This window comes from Notolepis coatsorum (assembly GCF_963971535.1).
Source record: "Notolepis coatsorum genome assembly, chromosome: 9".
NCBI lineage: Eukaryota > Metazoa > Chordata > Actinopteri > Aulopiformes > Paralepididae > Notolepis > Notolepis coatsorum.
This window is the reverse complement of record NC_140173.1, coordinates 115,892,635-115,917,810: the sequence shown is the minus strand read 5'-3', so window position 1 is coordinate 115,917,810 and position 25,176 is coordinate 115,892,635. Positions and strand designations below refer to the sequence as shown.

General features: G+C 41.2%; 1 protein-coding gene across 1 annotated transcript in view; it reads left to right on the top strand.

Moving 5' to 3' along the window:
- The window catches only part of plcb1 (phospholipase C beta 1), a gene marked incomplete at both ends in the record, with an annotated part of 206,256 nt that overhangs the window by 105,012 nt on the left and 76,068 nt on the right, over positions 1–25,176 (top strand). The window contains 4 exons of the mRNA XM_084321967.1: positions 3,649–3,816; positions 5,421–5,520; positions 10,952–11,056; positions 11,685–11,797. Of these exons, the coding sequence (XP_084178093.1) occupies positions 3,649–3,816; positions 5,421–5,520; positions 10,952–11,056; positions 11,685–11,797 (486 nt within the window). The remainder of the gene's footprint in view (positions 1–3,648; positions 3,817–5,420; positions 5,521–10,951; positions 11,057–11,684; positions 11,798–25,176) is intronic.

The window sequence follows — 25,176 nt, the reverse complement described above, 5'->3', positions numbered from 1 at the left end:
TCCCAGAGAAAGCGGTTGGAAACACGGGCGCACACCCATGGCCGTAGCCAGCTATGAGGTCACCGAGGTCTGGACCTCGGTAACTATTTGTAACTATAAAATCTTTTTTAAATTTTTTTACTTTTTTATTTTTTACTTTTGGTCAACGACCAAAGCGGCCCATTGGTACTGACTGACACTGGGCTGGCCCAATCACATCTCTTACTAAGCCCCCCCGCCAGTCGTGCAGGTACATGACTGAGAGGGGGGCTGGTACATGACTGAGATGGGGCTGGTACATGACTGAGAGGGGGGCTGGTACATGACTGAGATGGGGCTGTGGTACATGACTGAGAGGGGGCTGTGGTACATGACTGAGAGGGGGCTGTGGTACATGACTGAGAGGGGGCTGTGGTACATGACTGAGAGGGGGCTGTGGTACATGACTGAGAGGGGGCTGGTACATGACTGAGAGGGGGCTGGTACATGACTGAGAGGGGGCTGGTACCATGTATTGTGCATCATTGTAGGTCAAACCATTAAAAAGTTAATTTCCACGGCAGCCATTTTGGACTTTGGTCTCTCACAAATTTCCCCCGCCTTTTTAAAAAATACACCCCGGCTAAATTAGTTTATTAACCCTCCTAGATGACAAATCCATTGAGAAACGAAGTGCCACAGATGACCCAACTATTATTTTTTAAATCATTAGGATAAGGGTTCCCTTGATAAAGATGCATGAAAAGGCTGTATAATATGTACAACACCTGTAGCTCAACTGCAAAAACTGCTTTTTTGATTTGATTAGATTTATTTGGAAATTAAAAACACATCATAAAAACAAATTATTTTGACCAATTTGTATTCCTGAGGATATCACCTAAAAGCATTCATTAAAACACTTATTTCCAAGGTGGTCCTCGATGGAAGACATAAAAACACAGCACATATAGCCTACTCAACTGCAAATTTTTGCTCAACTGCAAAAATGTATGCCTACTTATGTATTAGCCTACAGGGAAAAACACATTCACAACAGGCAGCAAAGTTTATTTTCAGCCAAGTATGGTAATAAGGTAACTATTATGATATATATGGTATGGATTACTTACTCTTAATAACTTATTACTATCTGTGATAGCTCTAGTCTCCACCTACACAAATAGTTTTTGTGTTGTCCATTGATCATGCAGCTTCACGTGGTAGGCATTTTAACTGTAGGTCAAACTCCCCAAACAAAGACACCATTGATTTAATTGCCATATAAATCACATACAAAGATCGAACTATTACTCCTCTCTGAACATGAATATAAAACAAGACGGTGATCTACCTGTTCCACCCCAGGTGAAAATCTGCATAAAATGTATACCTAGGTAAATGGAATATTGCTCCACTTCTACAAGGGCTATTTGCATATTCTTGGTATCTAGGAACATCTATGGACCTCAATGAATGTATTCTCAGTGTCAGAAATATTGTGTCTATTACTAGGCTTGCTTAAATTGTGATGAAACAAAGGAAAATATGAATTATGATTTTTCTTTTCATCTTTGACAGTGAATAAAACCATGATAATAATGACCAAACTTAAAAAACTGCCACTGAGCTCATTCAGTACCCTCTTGAGATCATGTGTACAAAGGATCTAAGGAAATTAATAAAGGGAAGATGATCAAACTGAAGGTTCTGTATATACAGTACTGAATTCTCCCATCCGGACCAATGCAATTTGAAATATTATTATAGAATATAGAATATATGCTTATACATTACCTTAGTTATTATAGCCAATTCGCACATTTATATATATATACATATAGTATCTTTCAAATGGCCGAGTTCAATTTGGATATAGTATCACCAGGCTTGCATAATAACAGATACTGATATTTACTGTAATCGACTGTACTATTTTATTTCCTTATTTCCATATTTTATTTAAATATGCATATCATTTAATAAGGTCAAAAGGGGTCGGTACCGACCCCGTCGAGTGGAACAGGTTTCTGTGTAAACCGTATGCAATATTCATCATTGATATTTGAATACTTGAAATCTGTATGAACTGAGTAGTTAGTATCAAATGAAATAATATGGAACAGCTCCATGCATTCATTGAATAAACAACTATTTGCTCATTACCAGTATGGTATTGTTTAAATTTGACAGATTTTTGCACATCTTTGTCAGGGAATTCCAACCATTCTGGACCTGAATGTACCAGTTAATTGTAATCATCTCTCTCCTTATGTTTAGTCAAGCCAGGTTGTGGAGGAGAGAGACAGGAATGAACAGGCTATAGACTACTTTGCCCGTCCTGAGCCTGCTATGATGCAGATGTTTTTACATCACCACCCAAAACAAGATTCAGCCAAGAGCGAGTGAGTACACTGGTCCACTTGTCCATGGCACTTACTACCCAGCTTTGTAGTGGGTTGGGGGAATAGTACAGTAGGTACGCATATTTAAGGGACCGCAAGGATGGTGTACTGGTGGGTTGTGTCCGACCGATTATAGTGGGCCGGTCTGGGCCAAAAAAATAAATGGACCTCCCTAATTTCAAAACCCTGGCTACGGCCCTGCGCACACCGGTCTGTCTGACTTATGACTGCCTTTTCGAGTTCGTAAATCCTACATAAATCCTACAAAGAATTTTCAATATGAAGCCGTTCGAGAATGCCAAATAAGTACGTAAATCGAGTTACGAAGGAATTCCTTGCTAACTTTTACGTATGTCCATTCGAGAATGAGGACCATTGTCTCCTTTCATTCCTGAGTCTCTCTCCTATAGCTGCACTTCTCTCAGCCAAAGCTTATTTAACCCACATGTACTTTGTATTAATGGTTTTTACTATTAAACCTATTTTGATCAGATGATCTGTCTACGATATAATTGATGAATTCGGTTCTACCACACAACCTTATCCTCAGAATCAGTCAGATTTCTCACAAAATGTCACTTTCAGTCTGATCAGACGTCCCATCACCATGCAGTCCAACATGATGAATCAACAGGATTATCTTAATTGATTTACCACTCAAGCACATATGAATATAAATTGTATATCAATATAGAAAAAAAAGTTTTAGAATATCATGATATACCTTTTTTTCCACATCACTCTCATCATCACCCTAATAACTAAATAAGTAAAGTAAATAAAAAGTCAAATCTTGTCGCAACGGATTTCTCTAACTGAGTTGAACCCTAAGTACGAGTATATCTTCCTATAGCCGAGCTGGTCAGTATATTGGCTGCAACCCATTTCACTGTGTTTCTATTCAAGTTGGCATTCAATTTAAGTATGCCGCCGCCTTTAACCACACTGTCCCTACTGTCACAATAAATAAAACAAAGAAAAAACAAGGACATTTATATACAAAGAGGAGTGGACTGGCCCCGCTTCTGTAAAAAGAGACGAAGGCTGTGGGTCCACTTGTCATTTCATTGTAATTTCCGAGATCTGACAATAAAGATGTGATGTTGTGAGATATGACCATACATAGATGTATGTATGTGTGTTTGTGTGTGTCCTGTTGGATTACACAAAAGAAAAATTACATTTGAAATCATAAGTGGTACTAAAGTAAATCTCTCTCTCTCTCTCTCTCTCTCTCTCTCTCTCTCTCTCCCCTTCTCTCTGTCTCTTGGTTTCTCTCTCTCAGGTGATTTCAGGCCAGTTTCTAACAGAGCGGAGGGTGGGGGTGTATGTGGAGGTGGAGATGTTTGGACTTCCTGTGGACACCAGGAGAAAAGCTTTGAAGACCAAAACGTCCCCCAACAACAACTCTGTCAACCCCGTCTGGGATGAGGAGCCTATAGTCTTCAAAAAGGTTAGACAGATAGACAGATAAAGACAGACAGACAGACATAAAGTCAGACAGACAGACAGACAAACAAACAGGCAGACAAACAGACAGGCAGACAAACAGACAGGTAGGCAGAGACAGAGGAGCCTTTAGTCTTAAAGGGGACATGTATTGCTATTCCTAGCACTATTTGGGCAACTTTACACAATTCCTGTGAGTCTATTGAACACATCTGTAAGCTTTTATTAAAAAATAATCATTGTTTTATATTATATAAAAATATATATATAAGTAATCAAAAGCCAAATTTTTCTCACTTTGGATTTCAGGCTGTGTTGGCCTGGCTCCGCCCATAAGCACTGTGTAAATGAGTATGTGCTACTGCTGCTTCCCCGCGCGAGGCCCAGCCCAGGTTGTGTGTAAATGAGTATGTGCTACTGCTGCTTCCCCATGTGAGGTCCAGCCCAGGTTGTGTGTAAATGAGTATGTGCTACTGCTGCTTCCTCGCGCACGGTTTGTTTCCCCAACAGAAGCTCCTCTCTCTCCCTCTCTCTCTCCCTCTCTATCTCTCTCTCTCTCTCCTTCTCTCTCTCTCTCTCTCTCACTCGTTCGTTGTCTGCCTCGCTCTGTTTGAGGAAGTGTCGGGTTATACTATCTGCCTCACTCTGTTTGAGGAAGTCGCTCTGCAGTCGCTGTCAACCATAGAGGGGGCGCAAATCAGTGCTATATTAACATCAGCAAAACCGTCAAATCAGAACAGCTTAGTTGAGTGAGGGAGGATCTCGTGAACTCGAGACTAGACTGATGAGTCAATATGGTAATTAGAGACACAGACCCATTGATACTAACCCGTATTACTATAAAACCATGCTAAACACAGAAAAAAGCCATTTATAATGCATGTCCCCTTTAAAAAAGGTTACACAGATACACAGACAGACAGACAGACAGACAGACAGACAGACAGACAGACAGACAGACAGACAGACAGACAGACAGACAGACAGACAGACAGACAGACAGACAGACAGACAGACAGACAGACAGACAGACAGACAGACATAAAGTCAGAGAGACAGACAGGCAGACAAACAGACAGGCAGACAGACATATAGTCACACAGGCAGACAGGTAGGCAGAGACAGAGGAGCCTTTCGTCTTCAAGAAAGTTAGACAGACAAACAGACAGACAGAGGAGTCCATAGTCTTTTAGAGGGTTAGACAGAGTAATGCTTCTCTGAGATCTGAGTTTGATCTGTGCAGTTTTTAAATGGCAGAAATTGTATTGGGTTGAATAGATTATGTTGACTTAGATCATTTGTTGAGTGAGTATTATTATTATTATTATTATTTACATTTTTTCTCCGCCCCCTCTTTGGCACTTTTTTGTGTTGTTGTTTATTGTGTGTTGACTAGTGAGTGTACTGTTGCTGTTTACATGTGTAACTGTTGTATGGGCTGCTGTCTGAACAGGTCGCACTTAAATGAGACCTCGGTCTCAATGTGATTTTACCTGTTTAAATAAAGGCAAAATTAAAAATAAAATATTATTATCATCATATAATACTGAGTATTAATACCATAATACTTAATAGTTAATAATAGTTTTCTTTTTACCTCTCTACAAGGTGATTCTGCCCACACTGGCGTCTCTGAGGATCGCTGTCTTTGAGGAAGGAGGGAAGTTTATTGGCAACAGAATCATCCCTGTTTCTGCCATAAGACCAGGTAACCCTAATGTAGGCCTAACACTATATCACCCTAACCCTAACACCCTAACACCCTAACACCCTAACACCCTGACACCCTGACACCCTAACACCCTATGGCTGTCTTAAATACTTCGAAGCTTCGATGGGCATGGGATTCGAATATGAAAATAAAATTTTAATATATAAAAACATTTTAATTATTTTTTTATTTTTTGGTAGCACTTTATAATAACACTCTGTTATAATACATTTATAAGGTATTTGTAGATAATGAACTAATCATGAACAAACCATTTATATACATTCATAAATGATTATTAAATCATTTATAACTATATTTGTATACCATTTACAAAGTATTTATAACGCATTAGTGGATAATGAACTAATCATGAACAAACCATTTATATACATTCATAAATGATTATTAAATCATTTATAACTATATTTGTATAACATTTACAGATTAGTTCTACATTATTTAACTCATTATCAACATTGTTTGTACTTGATTTGTTCATCATTAAATAATGTTGTTTAATGTGTAGTAACACATTTGTAGATGCTTTGAAAAATGGATATGAAAAAACGACTATACTGTATCTCCATTTATTTTTCATGTTCAACAAATGATTTGTTAAGACATTCATAAAACATCTATAAATCATTTGCAGATGCTATCGTGGGGGCCAATCTAAAGTGAAGCCTATTCATCATTAACAAGTGTCTAATACAGTTAATTATTTGTTTACTTTTTCATCACATGTTACAAAAATGTTGTAGGCAGCTTTCGGATACACCCTTCTTTGTGACATCAAACAGTGACAGAATTAGGACTAAAGATAAATGCAATTTTATTAACATATAAAATACATGTGCATGACATATAGTGTAACATGGGGGGGCACTAGGACCCAGGAGTACCCTGGCCAGGTATTGAAGAGTATCTAGAGAGGAAGTCTCACGCGAGCGAGACTTGACGTCACGTGTGTTGCCGTCTGTTTGAATGGAAGCACAAGTTATCCGTGCTGCTCCTGCCCCACACTTTTAATAAGGTATGAGCAGGTTAAACACCTTTTTTTGTTGGTAAATCTATTCCATCATTTCCGACCTACAAACAACTCTTATATGTTGTGTAGACGTTCGTGTAGATGTGGTGGGCGCTAACGTTACATTTGTTCCTAATGTGTGCTCAGTGTGCTCAGTGATGATGACACAACACAAATAATTATTACTCTTGTGTGTCGTGTCGTCATCACATACATACTGAGCACTGAGCACACATTAGGAACAAATGTAACGTTAGCGCTAGGGATGCTCGATATTGGCTTTTTTACCGATACCGATATTCCGATATTGTCCAACTCTTAATTTCCGATACCGATATCAACCGATATCAACCGATACCGATATATGCAGGGTTTCCCCCCCCCCCCCCCCCAAAAAACTGAATAATTTCAGGTAACTAATAATTTTACTGGATATATATATAGCAAATATTGTTATTGTTTTTTTTTTTTTTTTAAACCGATACCGATATTTTCTGATATCACATTTTACTGCCGATATCGGCCGATAATATCGGTCGGCCGATAATATCGGACATCCCTAGTTAGCGCCCACCACATCTACACGAACGTCTACACAACATATAAGAGTTGTTTGTAGGTCGGAAATGATGGAATAGATTTACCAACAAAAAAAGGTGTTTAACCTGCTCATACCTTATTAAAAGTGTGGGGCAGGAGCAGCACGGATAACTTGTGCTTCCATTCAAACAGACGGCAACACACGTGACGTCAAGTCTCGCTCGCGTGAGACTTCCTCTCTAGATACTCTTCAATACCTGGCCAGGGTACTCCTGGGTCCTAGTGCCCCCCCATGTTACACTATATGTCATGCACATGTATTTTATATGTTAATAAAATTGCATTTATCTTTAGTCCTAATTCTGTCACTGTTTGATGTCACAAAGAAGGGTGTATCCGAAAGCTGTCTACAACATTTGTAACATGTGATGAAAAAGTAAACAAATAATGACACTTGTTAATGATGAATAGGCTTCACTTTAGATTGGCCCCCACGATAGCATCTGCAAATGATTTATAGATGTTTTATGAATGTCTTAACAAATCATTTGTTGAACATGAAAAATAAATGGAGATACAGTATAGTCGTTTTTTCATATCCATTTTTCAAAGCATCTACAAATGTGTTACTACACATTAAACAACATTATTTAATGATGAACAAATCAAGTACAAACAATGTTGATAATGAGTTATAAATAATGTAGAACTAATCTGTAAATGTTATACAAATATAGTTATAAATGATTTAATAATCATTTATGAATGTATATAAATGGTTTGTTCATGATTATTTCATTATCCACTAATGCGTTATAAATACTTTGTAAATGGTATACAAATATAGTTATAAATGATTTAATAATCATTTATGAATGTACAGACGCAGCGCTCAAAAATCAAACCAATTCTGCTGCTTGTCTGCTGCTTGTTGCTGCTTGTGTGCCACTTAAGTCTACTCAGGTGTTAATTTTCCGGGGGTGTTGGCTGGGGGAACAAAGGGAGAGTAGTTAACTTAAGTGCTTCCCCAGGGAGGGGGTCGGGGGCTACTGCCCACAGACCCCCAAAATAATTTTTATATGAGCAGTCTGACTTGGGGTACTGACCATATATTAGTGTTGCAATGCATGATAAGTAAACAGTGAAAAAAGCTAAGAAATCTGATGGGGCTGGGACATTTGGGACGAATAAAAATGTAAGATGAAAATCTGCCCAGCCTGTGGGAGGAAGTGGAGGTGTGAAATCTGGCCCGGTCAAGAACAATAGAGGAGTGGTAGAGAGTGGTAGAGAGGCATGAGAGGTTTGAGTTTTGAGTGCTGTATCTGTATATAAATGGTTTGTTCATGATTAGTTCATTATCTACAAATACCTTATAAATGTATTATAACAGGGTGTTATTATAAAGTGCTACCAATTTTTTTTTGCAAAATCAACTCTGCCTCTCTTTGTTAATTACAACAAGCAATGCTGTTTGTTATTTAAGATGAGGTCGGACTCGGCACTGACAGATTTGTGTTCATTGTGCTGCTTTTATAAAGCCTCAAATGATGGCTTACAATATTTCATGAAAGCAAAGTGTTTCGTTTATCTTAAGATTTAAAAAGGTTGAAACTTTACAGCACTGACAAAGTTGAACAAACTGCTGTACAAGTCCCACAACATAAAACATAACACCCTGACACCCTGACACCCTAACACCCTGACACCCTGACCATAACACTCTAATACCATGACCCTAACAGCCTAACCTTAATAATACCCTAATACCCTGACCCTAACACCCTGACACCCTGACCCTAACACCCTAACACCATGACACCCTAACACCCTGACCCCCTGAACCTAACACCCTGACCATAACACCCGACACCCCGACTCAACCCTAACTCTAATAACCCAACACGCTAACACCCTGACCCAGCACCCTAAACCTAATATCCCAACACGCTAACCGTAATCGTAATATCCCAAAACGTTAACACCCTAACCCTAACATCCTGACACCCTAACATACCAACACACTAATACTCTAACCCTAATGCCCTAACCCTAATATCCCAACACCCTAATACCCTGACCCCAACACACACATACACAACATGTAGACATTAATATCTCCCTCTGAGACACACATACATGTAGACATTAATATCTCCCTTTGAGACACACATATGTAGACATTAATATCTCCCTCTGAGACACACATACATGTAGACATTAATATCTCTCTCTGAGACATACATACATGTAGACATTAAAGGGGACATGCATTGCTATTCCTAGCACTATTTGAGCAACTTTACACAATTCCTGTGAGTCTATTGAACACATCTGTAAGGTTTTTATAAAATAAAAATGCATTGTTTTATATTTCTAATCAAGTACTCAAAAACCAAATTTTTCTCCCTTTGGATTTCAGGCTGTGTTGGCCTGGCTCCGCCCATAAGCACTTTGAGTGACAGTCATCCACACAGTCTGCGACTGGCACAGAGAGAGATAGAGAGAGACTGAGGGGGATACTAATTAATTTCGCCGCGGGGGGGCATAATCCCACGGGACAATGCATTGGTAACTTGTTTCAAATGACAATATATACCCCTGTGAATATTATTGTACAGATCGGAATACGGGCGTGCACGTGGGAGCATGCGCAAAGATATTACAGTAATCTGCTGGTGCTCCCGACTGCAAGGGAGAGAGAGAGACAGAGAGAGAGAGGGACACACGGAGGCACGGAGCACTTACACACACAACCTGTGTAAACGCTCCGTGTGTGCGTGTGTGTGTGAGAGAAGACGGGTCCCTCTCTCTCTCTCTCTATCTCGTTCGCTCCCTGCCTCGCAGTCAAAACCCGTTTGAGGAAGTGTCGGGTTACACTATGCGCTCTCTGCCTCGCTCTGTTTGAGGAAGTGAAGATATTTCCACTCGCTCTGCTGTCGCTGTCAACCATAGAGGGGGCGTTAGTTATGCAAATCAGTGCTATATTCACGTCAGCAAAACTGTCAAATCAGAACAGCTTAGTTGAGTGATTGCTAGGAAAACATGCTAAACACTGGAAAAAGCCATTTATAATGCATGTCCCCTTTAATATCTCCCTCTGAGACACACATACATGTAGACATGTAGAGTATATATATAAAGTGGGTAGGGGTTCAGTGCCTTGCTCAAGGACACTTTTACAGGGATAGACACATTAGCCTTTATGGGGTTTGAACCTGAGACCTTCTGGTTATGAGACCAAAGTGTTAAATAAAATAAGAGGGCAATCAGTGGGAAAAGGGAATGGAAGTTGATCGATGTCCTCACTGAGAAATCAACACACAGCATTCACGTCATTGACGAAACTGTCATATATGCGCACGTACAACTGTGTTTAAATTAAAATGTCAATACTGTAAATTAAATATTTTCAAATTTTTCCAAATCACTAGCCTAGTTTATGCTTGTTGCCTGTACGTCATACAAAATGTGAATCAAATCATCAATATGCACCCAAAACACAACAAAAATCCCTTACAAAAAAAGCTGTTGCTCAATCAAATTAGCCTCCTGTACATTTACTGGTATAAGCTATTTTAGGTCCTCTTGTCTCTGGCAAGATTGTCTCTCTAGAACATCTGCCCAACCCTTACTTACTTACTTCTTACTTACGCCTGCTACCCTTCTGGGGCATAGGCCATCAACAAGTGATCTCCAAGCATCTCTGTCTTGAGCTGTTCTCTCCAGTTGGCTCCAGGTCATCTTCATGGTCTTGGTGTTTGCCTCCAGGTCTCTCTGCGCCAGGTGTTTCTTGGGCGGCCCCTTTTCCGCCCAACCCTGCACTGTATTTATTCTGTCTCAAGGCTGTTGTTCCTGCAGGTTTCCGTTACGTCGGCCTGAGGAATGAGAGGAATCAGAGTCTGATGTTGCCAGCTGTCTTCGTCTACATAGAAGTCAAAGACTATGTCCCCGATACATTTGCTGGTACCACACACACACACACACACACACACACACACACACACACACACACACACACACACACACACACACACACACACACACACACACACACACACACACACACACACACACACACACACACACACACACACACACACACACACACACAATCTGACAGAACTATACACATACACATGACCACACACACACTGCACACACAAGAGTTAATTAATTCTATTGTTTACACTGTATATTTATTTATTTTTCTCTCTCATATATTTCTTTATATTCAGATCAAATTTGTGTTGCTTATATTTATGTCATTCTACTATTGCCATGCCCATACATGTACCTCCCCTCCCCCTTCCCCCATGCTGCTATGACTTCCGAATTTCCCCAGGGGGATCAATAAAGGAATATCTTATCTTACACACACAAACACAATCCTAACCCCTCTACATAGAAGTCAAAGACTACATTCCTGATACCCAGTACCACACTCATTTCTATATAGCTATAATTAACACTACTAAGACACGCTCTCTCTCTCTCTCTCTCTCTCTCTCTCTCTCTCTCTCTCTCTCTCTCTCTCTCTCTCTCTCTCTCTCTCTCTCTCTCTCTCTCTCTCTCTCTCTCTCTCTCTCTCTAGATGTGATTGAGGCTCTCTCCAACCCTATCCGTTATGTCAGCCTGTTGGAGCAGAGGTCTAAACAGCTCGCTGCTCTGACCCTAGAGGATGGAGAGGACGAGGTGCAAGCTGAGGTCTTGATTATTATTAGTATTAGTAGTAGTAGTATTATTATTATTACTGTCATAACATTATGGTCTATATTACATTATATTAACACTATATTAACATGATGGGCTATATTACATTATATTACACTACATTAACACTATTGGCTATATTACATTATATTACAGTTTTCTTTTTGGTTCAAAATGCAATATAGCATGCAAAATAAAAATACCAGTGTCAAATCAGAGAATAGTATATGCAAAAGCGTATAACAGCACCAAAACATTAGATATTTCCAACAATTGTTATGGTTTGTAACCGACCCCAATCGCACAACACAAGACAGGTATGAGAGTAAGCCAAGAACTGGGCATTTATTGAAAACAACAGAAAACGGCACTGTCCCTTTAAGGGAGAACACAAATTACAGGAAAACATGAACTTGGGAAAATAGGCACAGTGCCTTTAAGAGGCGAGCTGGCTAAGGGGAAGGCTAAGGGAAGGCTAACGGACTGGGCCAGGGCAAGGGACAAGGCAGGAACAGGGAGGACTAGGAGGACTGGACAGGGAGGACTAGGAGGACTGGACAAGGAGGACTAGGAGGACTAGAAGGACTGGACAGGGAGGACTAGGAGGACTAGAGAGGGGAAACAGGGACAGAGGCCCGCGGAGGCGGGCTGGGGACAGGGAGGACTAGGAGGACTAGAAGGACTGGACAGGGAGGACTAGGAGGACTAGAATGGGGAAACAGGGACAGAGGCCCGCGGAGGCGGGCTGGGGACAGGGAGGACTATGAGGACAGGACAGGGATGACTAGGAGGACTAGGAGGAACTGGACAGGGACGGAGAGAAACAGAGTCAAGGCCTTGGACAGGGCGAGGGCTGGAGCTGCTTACAGGGAGGAGTAGGAGGGCGCAGGCTCGGAGAGCGCATCTGGCGCGGAGGTCTGAGTGGTGCGCGTCTGCTTGGAGTACGCGCCGGTACGGAGGGCGCATCTGGCGCGGAGGTCTGAGTGGTGCGCGTCTGCTTGGAGTACGCGCCGGTACGGAGAGCGCATCTGGCGCGGAGTCTGGATGCGCGTCTGGAGTGCGTCTGGATGCGCGTCTGGGGTGAAGAGCGCGTCTGGCTCGGAGGTCTGGATGCGCGTCTGGAGTGCGTCTGGATGCGCGTCTGGAGTGAAGAGCGCGTCAGGCTCGGAGGTCTGGATGCGCGTCTGGAGTGCGTCTGGATGCGTGTCTGGATGCGCGTCTGGAGTGAAGAGCGCGTCAGGCTCGGAGGTCTGGATGCGCGTCTGGATGCGCGTCTGAAGTGAAGAGCGCGTCTGGCTCGGAGGTCTGGATGCGCGTCTGGATGCGCGTCTGGAGTGAAGAGCGCGTCTGGCTCGGAGGTCTGGATGCGCGTCTGGATGCGCGTCTGGAGTGAAGAGCGCGTCTGGCTCGGAGGTCTGGATGCACGTCTGGATGCGCGTCTGGAGTGAAGAGCGCGTCTGCTGCGCGGAGGTCTGAAGTGGAACACTGGAATACCTCCCGTAGAGGATTAGAGAGCGCAGTACAATGTCTCCCTCCAGGCAAACGGCGACAGGTGGCCAAAGCTTGCACCTCGTCTCACGCCGGAGATAAAACAGCATACAGACAGAAACAGAAACTCCCATAGGAGCCTACAGACAGAGAACCTCCCGAAGGAGCTTGGTGATAGAGATATGATACGGAACGACCCGACAAGGACAGAGGGGAAGAGCGAGGTACTTAAAGCCCAACAGGGGCGCTAATTAGAATACAGGTGCGTGATGGTAATTGATACTCGAACTAGAAGTGTGTGTTCGGCACCAGACCAATCAAACACATAATGACAGGTAGTCCAAGGGTGTGGCTGCTGAAGAGCAAACGAGAGTAAACGAACGCGAGGGTGGGGGCTAGTGAGGTGAGGAGACAGGGAATTAAAGGTCAAGGAAAAGGCGAACCTCACAACAATTAAGTGAACAACTGAACCAAATTAGATTATATGTCCTGCAAAAGTGTATCATAGTGTCAGAATAGTGGATATGTTCATCTTTGAAGTTTAATTATTGGTGCACTTTTGAGCGGCTACGTGGTGCAGTGGGCAAGGCGCTCACCACGAATACTGGAGATGCTGGGTTCGCCTGTTCGAGCCCAGCGCTCCACATTGCTTTCAGTTTAGCTGGTCGTCCGTACTAATACACATTGGCAGTATTAGGGGGTGGGAAACTGATGGGTGGGGATCGGGCATTGTGGACAGCGACTCCTACAGGTCAGTTGGTGCGCCTGCGCAGTAGAATCAGGAAGCGATGGGGGCGGCGCCCCTCCAAAGCGCAGACCCCTGACGCTGAAAGATCGCGCCGCGCAGGTGGAAAGATGCGACTGCTGTTACCTCGAGTATCGGAGGGGACTTGTGAGGTTCGCCTGTTCCCTGGACCTTTAATTCCCTGTCTCCCCACCCACTCGCTCCGTTCCTTTAAGGTACTTTGTTGATTTATTGCATTCCCTGCCTCGCTCCGTTCCTTTAAGGTACTGTGAGGATTATGTGTTTGATTGGTCCGTGCCGAACACACACTTCTAAGTCAAGTATCAATTACCATCACGCACCTGATGTGTGTTCTAATTAGCGCCCCAGTGGGCTTTAAATACCTCGATCTCCCCCCCAGTCCTCGTCGGGTCGTTCTTTATTCTCTATCTGTAGGCTCCTACGGGAGTTTCTGTATCTGTATTCTGTATGCTGGTTCTTCTCCGGCGTGAGACGAGGTGCCAGCCATCGCCACCTGTCTCCAGACCCCGAGCCCCGAGCCGGCGCGCTCTTCGGGCCGGCGCGCTCCTTCCAGACGTCTAGCTGGCGCGCTACTACTCCAGACGCACATCGCTCCCTATCCTACGGGGGGATGCGCGCTCTTCAAGCCGACGCGCCCCACTCCAGACGTCTAGCTGGCGCGCTACTACTCCAGACGCACATCGCACCCTATCCTACGGGGGGATGCGCGCTCTTCAAGCCGACGCGCCCCACTCCAGACGTCTAGCTGGCGCGCTCTTCAAGCCGACGCGCCCCACTCCAGACCCCGAGCCGGCGCGCTCTTCAAGCCGACGCGCTCCACTCCAGACGTCTAGCCTGCGCGCTCCTACTCCATCCCTGTAAGCAGCTCTGGCCCTCGCCCTGTCCAAGGCCTTAACCCTGTTTTCTCTGTCCCTGTCTCCAGCCCGCCTCCCCGGAGCCTGTTCGCCTCTTAAAGGCACAGTGCCATTTTTCCCTATTTCTTCGTTTCCAGTTATTTTGTGTTCTCCCTTAAAGGGACAGTGCCGCTTTTTGTTTGTATTCAATAAATGCCCTGTTCTTGGCTTACTCTCATACCTGTCTTGTGTTGTGCGATTGGGGTCGGTTACAAACCATAACAGGACTCGTGCTATGTATGACTTAGTCCAAATTGCAGCCGGCTTGTGGGAGGCAAGAAACAGCGTTCGAGACAGGGGAGGGTTGAATTGGATGATACGAAATTGGGATGGGAGAAAAATTGAAAATGGGAGAAAAAGTGGATAAAAAAAAGTATTATTGGTGCACTTTTCAAATACAATGGTCATTATCAAATAATGCGGTCAAACACAATATACTTGTTACCAAAATAGACTATGCAATGGTAATTTCCTCATAACCCCTGTGATAGACTGCAGTATAGTGCTTGTGTCTTTATGAAAGACAAACAAAATATATGATTACAGTATTTGAAGTTTAATCATTACAGTAAAGATAAATACATAAAGTAATGCTCTGTATTGTACAGTAAAAACAAAAACAGTTACAGTAAACAAACTATTATAAAGTACAGTAAAAAAGGGTTACTTGGTGCTTTTTCAATGTTCACCCAATTGTTGTGAGGCTGATTGACTGGATAATTTCAAAGACTCCGTTATCAGTAACACAGAATGCTATACTGCTAATTTTGGGTTCAAAATGTAATACAGCATGCAAAATTACCGTAAAATACCAGTGTCAAATCAGAGAATAGATTATGCAAAAGTGTACAGTATCACAGCACCAGAACAGTGGATATGTGCATCGTTAAAGTTTACTTATTGGTGCATTTTCAAATAACGGCCATTATCAATAGTAATGCAGTCAAACACATAATACTTGTTACCAAAAGAGACTATGCAATGGTAAATTCCTCATACAGTAACCCCTGTGATAGACTGCAGTATAGTGCTTGTGTTTTTAGTATGAAAGATTATTTGATTTGAAGTTTACAGTAATTGTTACAGTAAAGAAAAATGCATACAGTAAAGCTCTGTATTTTACAGTAAAAACAAAAACAGTTACAGTAAACAAACTATTGTAAAAAGAAATCGGCATTTGGCCAAAGAATTTCATCGACGTCACATCTGACCGCCATGTCTACAAGTGCCCTCTCGTGCTGCACAGAGAGAAGACAGCCATGTCCTCCACTTGGTGGTGCTCGTTCAATTCTAATGTACAGTAAAGATAACAATTACAAAAATAATTCACACCCACACCTTCAGTATTTATGAAATATACTGTAACATACAACAATATCAATTTCACAATGACTGTAATTTCAATATACAGTTTGTGTACAGTAAATTACACATATTGACTTACCGATTATCTCTCTTACTGTAAAAAATCATATAATGGATGCCACCGTTGACCTGTTCAGGTTTGGCTGCACCACCCTGCCAGCTTCAGCCAGTGTTAGACCTCGCTTTACTGTATTACGTGGTCAACAATTGTGGTTATAATTTCATTTGAGACAGATGTTCTTCTGCCTCCTTGACCACGCCCCCGTCCATGACCCTGTCCTTTTGTTGCCAACCTCAGCTGCACCAACTTGCTCCATGTTTCTCCTTTCTTCAGGTTTTTAAGCAGCCTTTTATGTAGTGGTGAAGAGATTATCAATTGTATTGCAATGCTACTCAACTGGGCAAGGTTGTTGAAGGTAATGAGGCATTAGTACAAACACCTGTTGAATTGATTTAGTGATCTGCCTTTGTAGCAATAAGCAATTGAACATTGATGTAGTATTAGGTGGCTGTATTCTGAATGGAGCATATGATTTTGAGTTTGGCACTTTGTATTAAGAGTTCTGCACTTTAGATGTAAGCATAGCATTTAGTATCTTTAGAGTATGAATTTTGAAAGTCAGTTTGGCAATTTGCATTTTGCCCATTGAAACTCTGATGTGCAAAATGCATCAAAGCAGTCGTAAAAAACTGTAACACTATGGGCTATATTACACTATATTAATAACGTGGGCTATATTACATTATATTAACACTATATTAACACTATGGGCTATATTACATTAACACGATGGGCTATATTACATTATATTACACTACATTAACACTATTGGCTATATTACATTATATTAACAAATATGGGCTATATTACACTATATTAATACCATGGGCTATATTACATTATATTAATACTATGGGCCATATTACATTATATTAACACCACAGGCTATATTATACTATATAAACACTGGGCTATATTACATTATATTACACTACATTAACACTATGGGCTATATTACATTACACTATGGGCTATATTTCACTATATTAATACTATGGGCTATATTACATTATATTAACACTTTGATCGCCGGGGTTAAATTCATAATTTACCATCTCTCGCCAGCTCTATTTGTCTATGGATAAGTTCCCCTTCTTTGCAGGGCTATAACTTTTTAAATTGTATTGCTAAATTGACATTATTATGGCCCATTCAATGTCCTATATCTATTGTTCAGGGTGTAGCAACGTTATACTTTTTCATTCACATATTCATACTAAAATACGGTCTAAAGTATAAGTATGTTTTTATCGTTTTCTGCAGCTTTCTCCAGAACTTGATTTATAGCCCTAAATGCATTATATTGATGATCAAATACAGTTTGGTAGGAATCTGTGCGAGATAAAAAATTTCAACTGGATGTGCTTCTAGGAGTTACTACGTATGATCTGATGTTGACCGGATGGGCGGGGGGTCGTTTATAATTCCGTGGGCAACGTTATATCATTCATCTAGTGTGGGTGATATGATCATCAGAGCAGTTTATATGGAACACGCTAAAAAAAAACGCTGAATCTTACCGTAGCTTCCTCATAGCATTGGGCAATGAGCGTGGAGCAGAGATATTCCTATTATGGGATGTAGAAATACCCGATCCATTTCCAGGTTGTATAATAGTATATACGTCCAAATCATGTTGTTTATCGAGTTATTTGCACCGATCGGTGTACTGTTCACTGTGTCAAGATGGAGTCCCTCTAACGATAGCGAGTGCCCGGACGAAATATGGGTGAGCACCACTTCATCCACAGATCACTTCCTGTTGGGCGATCTGCCGATCGGCCACCAGATGGCGCTCTTGAACCGTTAGAGAGTTGAGTGGGACTCAGCAGTATATCTCAGGTCCCCGGGGGAGAAATATGATTTCGATCACAGATTTTTAAATGTCAAGTTAGACCGCGCTCTCAAGATACGACACTGGGTGCTGAAATCCCATTAAGTATTATATAAAAAGAAGCAGTGAAGCCAGACCAGCACTCTCAGGTTCAAAATTTAATGGCAGCCTGAAACAAACATGTTTCGGAAATATGTATTCCTTCTTCAGTGTTATAGCTTGCAATGGACTTGCAGTCAAGATAATGGTTATATACACACACGTGGTTAATTACACACAGGTGGTTAATGATTTGGCAGGAAATGACATCACAGCGCAGGTGTGCCTGAGTCTATTGGTCCTCAATGACAAAAGAAAAGACCTATCAAAATAGAGTCTGTTAGTAAATACAAATTATACAAATATACCATGTATAAAAGACATATAAAAAGACGTAAAAAACACAAAAGCAAAAGCAAAAATTGCATTACATTACCATACCAGAAACTTGCTATGTAACATGCCCATAGTTTATAGGGCTAATTTAGCCCCTATACTTTTTTCTTTTTTCTTTTAAGCATCAAAGGATAAACATACCTCTTGGAGGAAACAACCACTTGGATTAAACCATATAGATAAAAGGTACTTAAAGGAAACAGGTTAAAACGTTCTCTTCATTCATTCCTCTAGGTTCTATGCAATCAAACAGGTGGATATAATAACATTCCCGTTGTAACAGTAACTTATGTCTGTCTCCCCCTCTCGCGGGCCTGTGGACTAACTCAAGTCCCATATATCTGAGATCGTTAACGGTATGTTTACACCTGGAAAAGTGTCTAGCTACTGACGACTTTATATCTGAATTTCTCACTGAACACTTATGTTCACTGATTCTTGTTTTAAAGGCTCTGGTTGTCTTCCCCACATAAGAAAAATCACACGGGCATTTTAGTAGATACACCAGATTGGCTGAATTACACGTGATACGCCCTTTAACAGGTATTTTTTTGTTCGTTTTCGGGTGCGTGTAAAATTTCTCTTTGATCATGCCTTGACACTGTACACAGGCTTGACATGGAAAATTTCCATCAGGGATATTAGACAAAAAATTTGTAGGTTTCCTTACGGGCAAGTCGGTTTTAACTAATAGGTTGGATAAATTCGCTTGTCTTTTATAAAAGTAATTAGGCGAATGTTGAAACGCTGTCCCTATTATTGGATCCGACTGTAGAATATGCCAATATTTATTGACAATGCTCCGTATGCCTTTCGTAATGGGGCTAAAAGTGGACACGAAAGATACTTTGTCTGTGTTTTCTTTTTTCTTTTTGGGGATAAACAACGAGGCCCTATCAATCAGCTTGGTTTTATTCAGGGCTTTACGTGTCAAATCGACACTATAGCCTCTGTCATGAAAACTGCTTCTTAGAACTTCTGCTTGTGCAGTAAATCTATCTTCAGTGTCGCAAATTCTCCTATAACGGAGTATTTGGCTGAAAGGTAGACTATTTTTCAAGGCAGGAGTGTGGTAACTGGAATAATGTAAGAATGAGTTACGGTCTGTCTCCTTTTTGAAGACCTCTGTATGTAAAGAAATACCATCCGGGGCTTTCTTGATCAAAACATCTAGGAAAGGTAAAGTATGTATATCAGACTTTAATGTAAACTTTATAGTTTCTCTGCAGGTGTTCAAGTACTCAAGGAAGGCATCAAGATCAGACGATGTACCAGACCAAATAAAGAACATATCATCGATATATCTCATATAGGATTTGACGAATTTCTCAAACGGGTTATTATTAAAAATGTGGTCAGACTCATACTTGGACATGTACAGATTGGCTAGGTTCACAGCGGCTGGGGAGCCCATGCTGAGGCCTCTGTTCTGCAAGTAGTATTTATCTTGGAATCTAAAATAATTCCGAGTTAGTACTAGGTCGGCTAGATTAACTAGCGCTTCTGTGGAGGGGAGTAATTCCTCTCTCGAGTTTAGATAAAAACTCAGTGCGTCCAGCGCGTCAGCATGTGGAATGCTGGGGTATAAACTGACTACGTCTATGGTAACTAATAAGTCCAAGGGACTAATATTACAGGTCGAAAGTTTGTTCAAAAATGTAGTAGTGTCTTTCAAATAACCACGCTGAGAAGAGGCCAAATCCTTAATATGCGAGTCAACAAATTGCGAGATTTTTTCTGTAGCGGAACCTATACCAGAGACGATCGGTCGACCAGGAGGGTTAACCAGATCCTTATGGATCTTCGGTAAAGTGTAAATAATAGGCGTCACTGGGTACTCTACGAACATAAACTTAAATTCATTTTCTGTAATCACCTCTGCCAATCTAAGGCTTTTAAGGGTAGTCTTAATTTCCGCGGAAAATTTAAATACTGGGTCTGTATTTAAAAGGGTATAAACCTCAATATCGTTCAATTGTCTATTGATCTCGGATACATACAAACTCTTATTTTGGAGCACGATTCCGGAACCTTTATCGGCTTTCCTAAAAATTAAATCATCGTTCTTAATAAGATCCTTGAGAGCTGCTGACTCTGATTCTAATAAATTAGGGTAAAGGTGGGCTTTGTGACTGGTTTCACATAATTTAAGGACATCAAGTTGTACCAATCTGCAGAATGTCTCCACTGAGGGTGGGTTGAGATGAGGGGTAAACACGCTGTGTGGTTTAAATACCTTTCTTTTGGAGCAAATGGTATCCGGCTCTGTTTCTGGCCTTTCATCAACATCATCACATATAGGCACATTTTCATTAGTAACATATTGAGTTCTCTTATCCAAACCTCTGGCATAAAATGCTCTTAACTTAATGTTTCTAAAAAACTTAAATAACTCAACTTTGGTGGTAAAGGAGTCCGCTTTCCGAGCCGGGACAAACGATAAACCTTTAGAGAGGATATTGTGATGTGGGTCGCTCAAATGTGCGTCAGAAATGTTTACTATATTAGAATCAATGTTAGAATCAATGTTTATCACCGGAACCGTGGATTTCTTTTTTTGGCTCCTCCTCGTCTTCCTACGGGATCCCTCGCCGGTCTGGGAGGGAGAGGAGCGTCCTGCTCTCCGCGAAAATTCGACTGGCTTCGAAGAGGGTATCTGCCTTGAGAGGGCGTCTCGTCTGAGCTCGCCGCTGTGGAGGAAGAATCAGAATGCCGTTGTTGGTCTCTAGGCTGCCAATTCTGCCTACGGTTCCTGGAGTGGGGATGATGGAGCCATGGATACACCATTTGCGTTGCGTAGTCTTGTTCATCTCTTCTCCTCTTAGCTCTCTTGTGCAGTTCGATGTCCAATTTGTACTTGTCGAGCTTCTGGTGTACTGACTCGAGCATTTCGGTCAGCTGGTCAGGCGTTAAAACAGTTTTGATTTCAGCCTCTAACGAGGAAAGTTCAGCTCTGACCTTGGCTAATTTGGAGCCTTCGTTATCAATAATCAAGAGCATTAGATCCATGGAGCACTTGTCAAGGATCGAACACCACTTGTCACAAAATTCAGGAGATTCTCTTCCTAGTGTGGGTTCCTTGGAGATACGCAGGCCCCTCGGAATGATGTCATCCTGCCAGTATTTGGTAAGGGTCGTACCATGGAGCAGGGTACGTGTCTCTCTCTGCCGTAGTCTGGAAAGAGACAAGGCCAGTGCCTCTCTTCCTTTGGGTGGGGGTGCCGAACTCTCTGGCACTGGAAATAAGCGACATATTCTGTCGCTATCCACTTTGGAATAAGCGTAGCCTTTGTTCTCCATTTTTCAGCGTAAGCTGCTAAATATGTAAAAAAAGAGAAAAAACGAAGGATTGGAGCCGCTGGTCTCAAAAGCTACCAGGGTAGCTATGAATCAAATGTCAAGTTAGACCGCGCTCTCAAGATACGACACTGGGTGCTGAAATCCCATTACGTATTATATAAAAGAAGCAGTGAAGCCAGACCAGCACTCTCAGGTTCAAAATTTAATGGCAGCCTGAAACAAACATGTTTCGGAAATATGTATTCCTTCTTCAGTGTTATAGCTTGCAATGGACTTGCAGTCAAGATAATGGTTATATACACACACGTGGTTAATTACACACAGGTGGTTAATGATTTGGCAGGAAATGACATCACAGCGCAGGTGTGCCTGAGTCTATTGGTCCTCAATGACAAAAGAAAAGACCTATCAAAATAGAGTCTGTTAGTAAATACAAATTATACAAATATACCATGTATAAAAGACAAATAAAAAGACATAAAAAACACAAAAGCAAAAGCAAAAATTGCATTACATTACCATACCAGAAACTTGCTATGTAACATGCCCATAGTTTATAGGGCTAATTTAGCCCCTATACTTTTTTCTTTTTTCTTTTAAGCATCAAAGGATAAACATACCTCTTGGAGGAAACAACCACTTGGATTAAACCATATAGATAAAAGGTACTTAAAGGAAACAGGTTAAAACGTTCTCTTCATTCATTCCTCTAGGTTCTATGCAATCAAACAGGTGGATATAATAACATTCCCGTTGTAACAGTAACTTATGTCTGTCTCCCCCTCTCGCGGGCCTGTGGACTAACTCAAGTCCCATATATCTGAGATCGTTAACGGTATGTTTACACCTGGAAAAGTGTCTAGCTACTGACGACTTTATATCTGAATTTCTCACTGAACACTTATGTTCACTGATTCTTGTTTTAAAGGCTCTGGTTGTCTTCCCCACATAAGAAAAATCACACGGGCATTTTAGTAGATACACCAGATTGGCTGAATTACACGTGATACGCCCTTTAACAGGTATTTTTTTGTTCGTTTTCGGGTGCGTGTAAAATTTCTCTTTGATCATGCCTTGACACTGTACACAGGCTTGACATGGAAAATTTCCATCAGGGATATTAGACAAAAAATGTGTAGGTTTCCTTACGGGCAAGTCGGTTTTAACTAATAGGTTGGATAAATTCGCTTGTCTTTTATAAAAGTAATTAGGCGAATGTTGAAACGCTGTCCCTATTATTGGATCCGACTGTAGAATATGCCAATATTTATTGACAATGCTCCGTATGCCTTTCGTAATGGGGCTAAAAGTGGACACGAAAGATACTTTGTCTGTGTTTTCTTTTTTCTTTTTGGGGATAAACAACGAGGCCCTATCAATCAGCTTGGTTTTATTCAGGGCTTTACGTGTCAAATCGACACTATAGCCTCTGTCATGAAAACTGCTTCTTAGAACTTCTGCTTGTGCAGTAAATCTATCTTCAGTGTCGCAAATTCTCCTATAACGGAGTATTTGGCTGAAAGGTAGACTATTTTTCAAGGCAGGAGTGTGGTAACTGGAATAATGTAAGAATGAGTTACGGTCTGTCTCCTTTTTGAAGACCTCTGTATGTACTTGAGTACTTGAACACCTGCAGAGAAACTATAAAGTTTACATTAAAGTCTGATATACATACTTTACCTTTCCTAGATGTTTTGATCAAGAAAGCCCCGGATGGTATTTCTTTACATACAGAGGTCTTCAAAAAGGAGACAGACCGTAACTCATTCTTACATTATTCCAGTTACCACACTCCTGCCTTGAAAAATAGTCTACCTTTCAGCCAAATACTCCGTTATAGGAGAATTTGCGACACTGAAGATAGATTTACTGCACAAGCAGAAGTTCTAAGAAGCAGTTTTCATGACAGAGGCTATAGTGTCGATTTGACACGTAAAGCCCTGAATAAAACCAAGCTGATTGATAGGGCCTCGTTGTTTATCCCCAAAAAGAAAAAAGAAAACACAGACAAAGTATCTTTCGTGTCCACTTTTAGCCCCATTACGAAAGGCATACGGAGCATTGTCAATAAATATTGGCATATTCTACAGTCGGATCCAATAATAGGGACAGCGTTTCAACATTCGCCTAATTACTTTTATAAAAGACAAGCGAATTTATCCAACCTATTAGTTAAAACCGACTTGCCCGTAAGGAAACCTACAAATTTTTTGTCTAATATCCCTGATGGAAATTTTCCATGTCAAGCCTGTGTACAGTGTCAAGGCATGATCAAAGAGAAATTTTACACGCACCCGAAAACGAACAAAAAAATACCTGTTAAAGGGCGTATCACGTGTAATTCAGCCAATCTGGTGTATCTACTAAAATGCCTGTGTGATTTTTCTTATGTGGGGAAGACAACCAGAGCCTTTAAAACAAGAATCAGTGAACATAAGTGTTCAGTGAGAAATTCAGATATAAAGTCGTCAGTAGCTAGACACTTTTCCAGGTGTAAACATACCGTTAACGATCTCAGATATATGGGACTTGAGTTAGTCCACAGGCCCGCGAGAGGGGGAGACAGACATAAGTTACTGTTACAACGGGAATGTTATTATATCCACCTGTTTGATTGCATAGAACCTAGAGGAATGAATGAAGAGAACGTTTTAACCTGTTTCCTTTAAGTACCTTTTATCTATATGGTTTAATCCAAGTGGTTGTTTCCTCCAAGAGGTATGTTTATCCTTTGATGCTTAAAAGAAAAAAGAAAAAAGTATAGGGGCTAAATTAGCCCTATAAACTATGGGCATGTTACATAGCAAGTTTCTGGTATGGTAATGTAATGCAATTTTTGCTTTTGCTTTTGTGTTTTTTATGTCTTTTTATATGTCTTTTATACATGGTATATTTGTATAATTTGTATTTACTAACAGACTCTATTTTGATAGGTCTTTTCTTTTGTCATTGAGGACCAATAGACTCAGGCACACCTGCGCTGTGATGTCATTTCCTGCCAAATCATTAACCACCTGTGTGTAATTAACCACGTGTGTGTATATAACCATTATCTTGACTGCAAGTCCATTGCAAGCTATAACACTGAAGAAGGATCACAGATTTTTGAAATATTGATATCAAAGACGTGTTACGGCGTCTTCGGCAGAATGAGCATGGCGGGGAATGACGAGTTTCGGCATCTCCGGCGATTAAAGTGTTAATACTATGGGGCATATTACATTATATTAA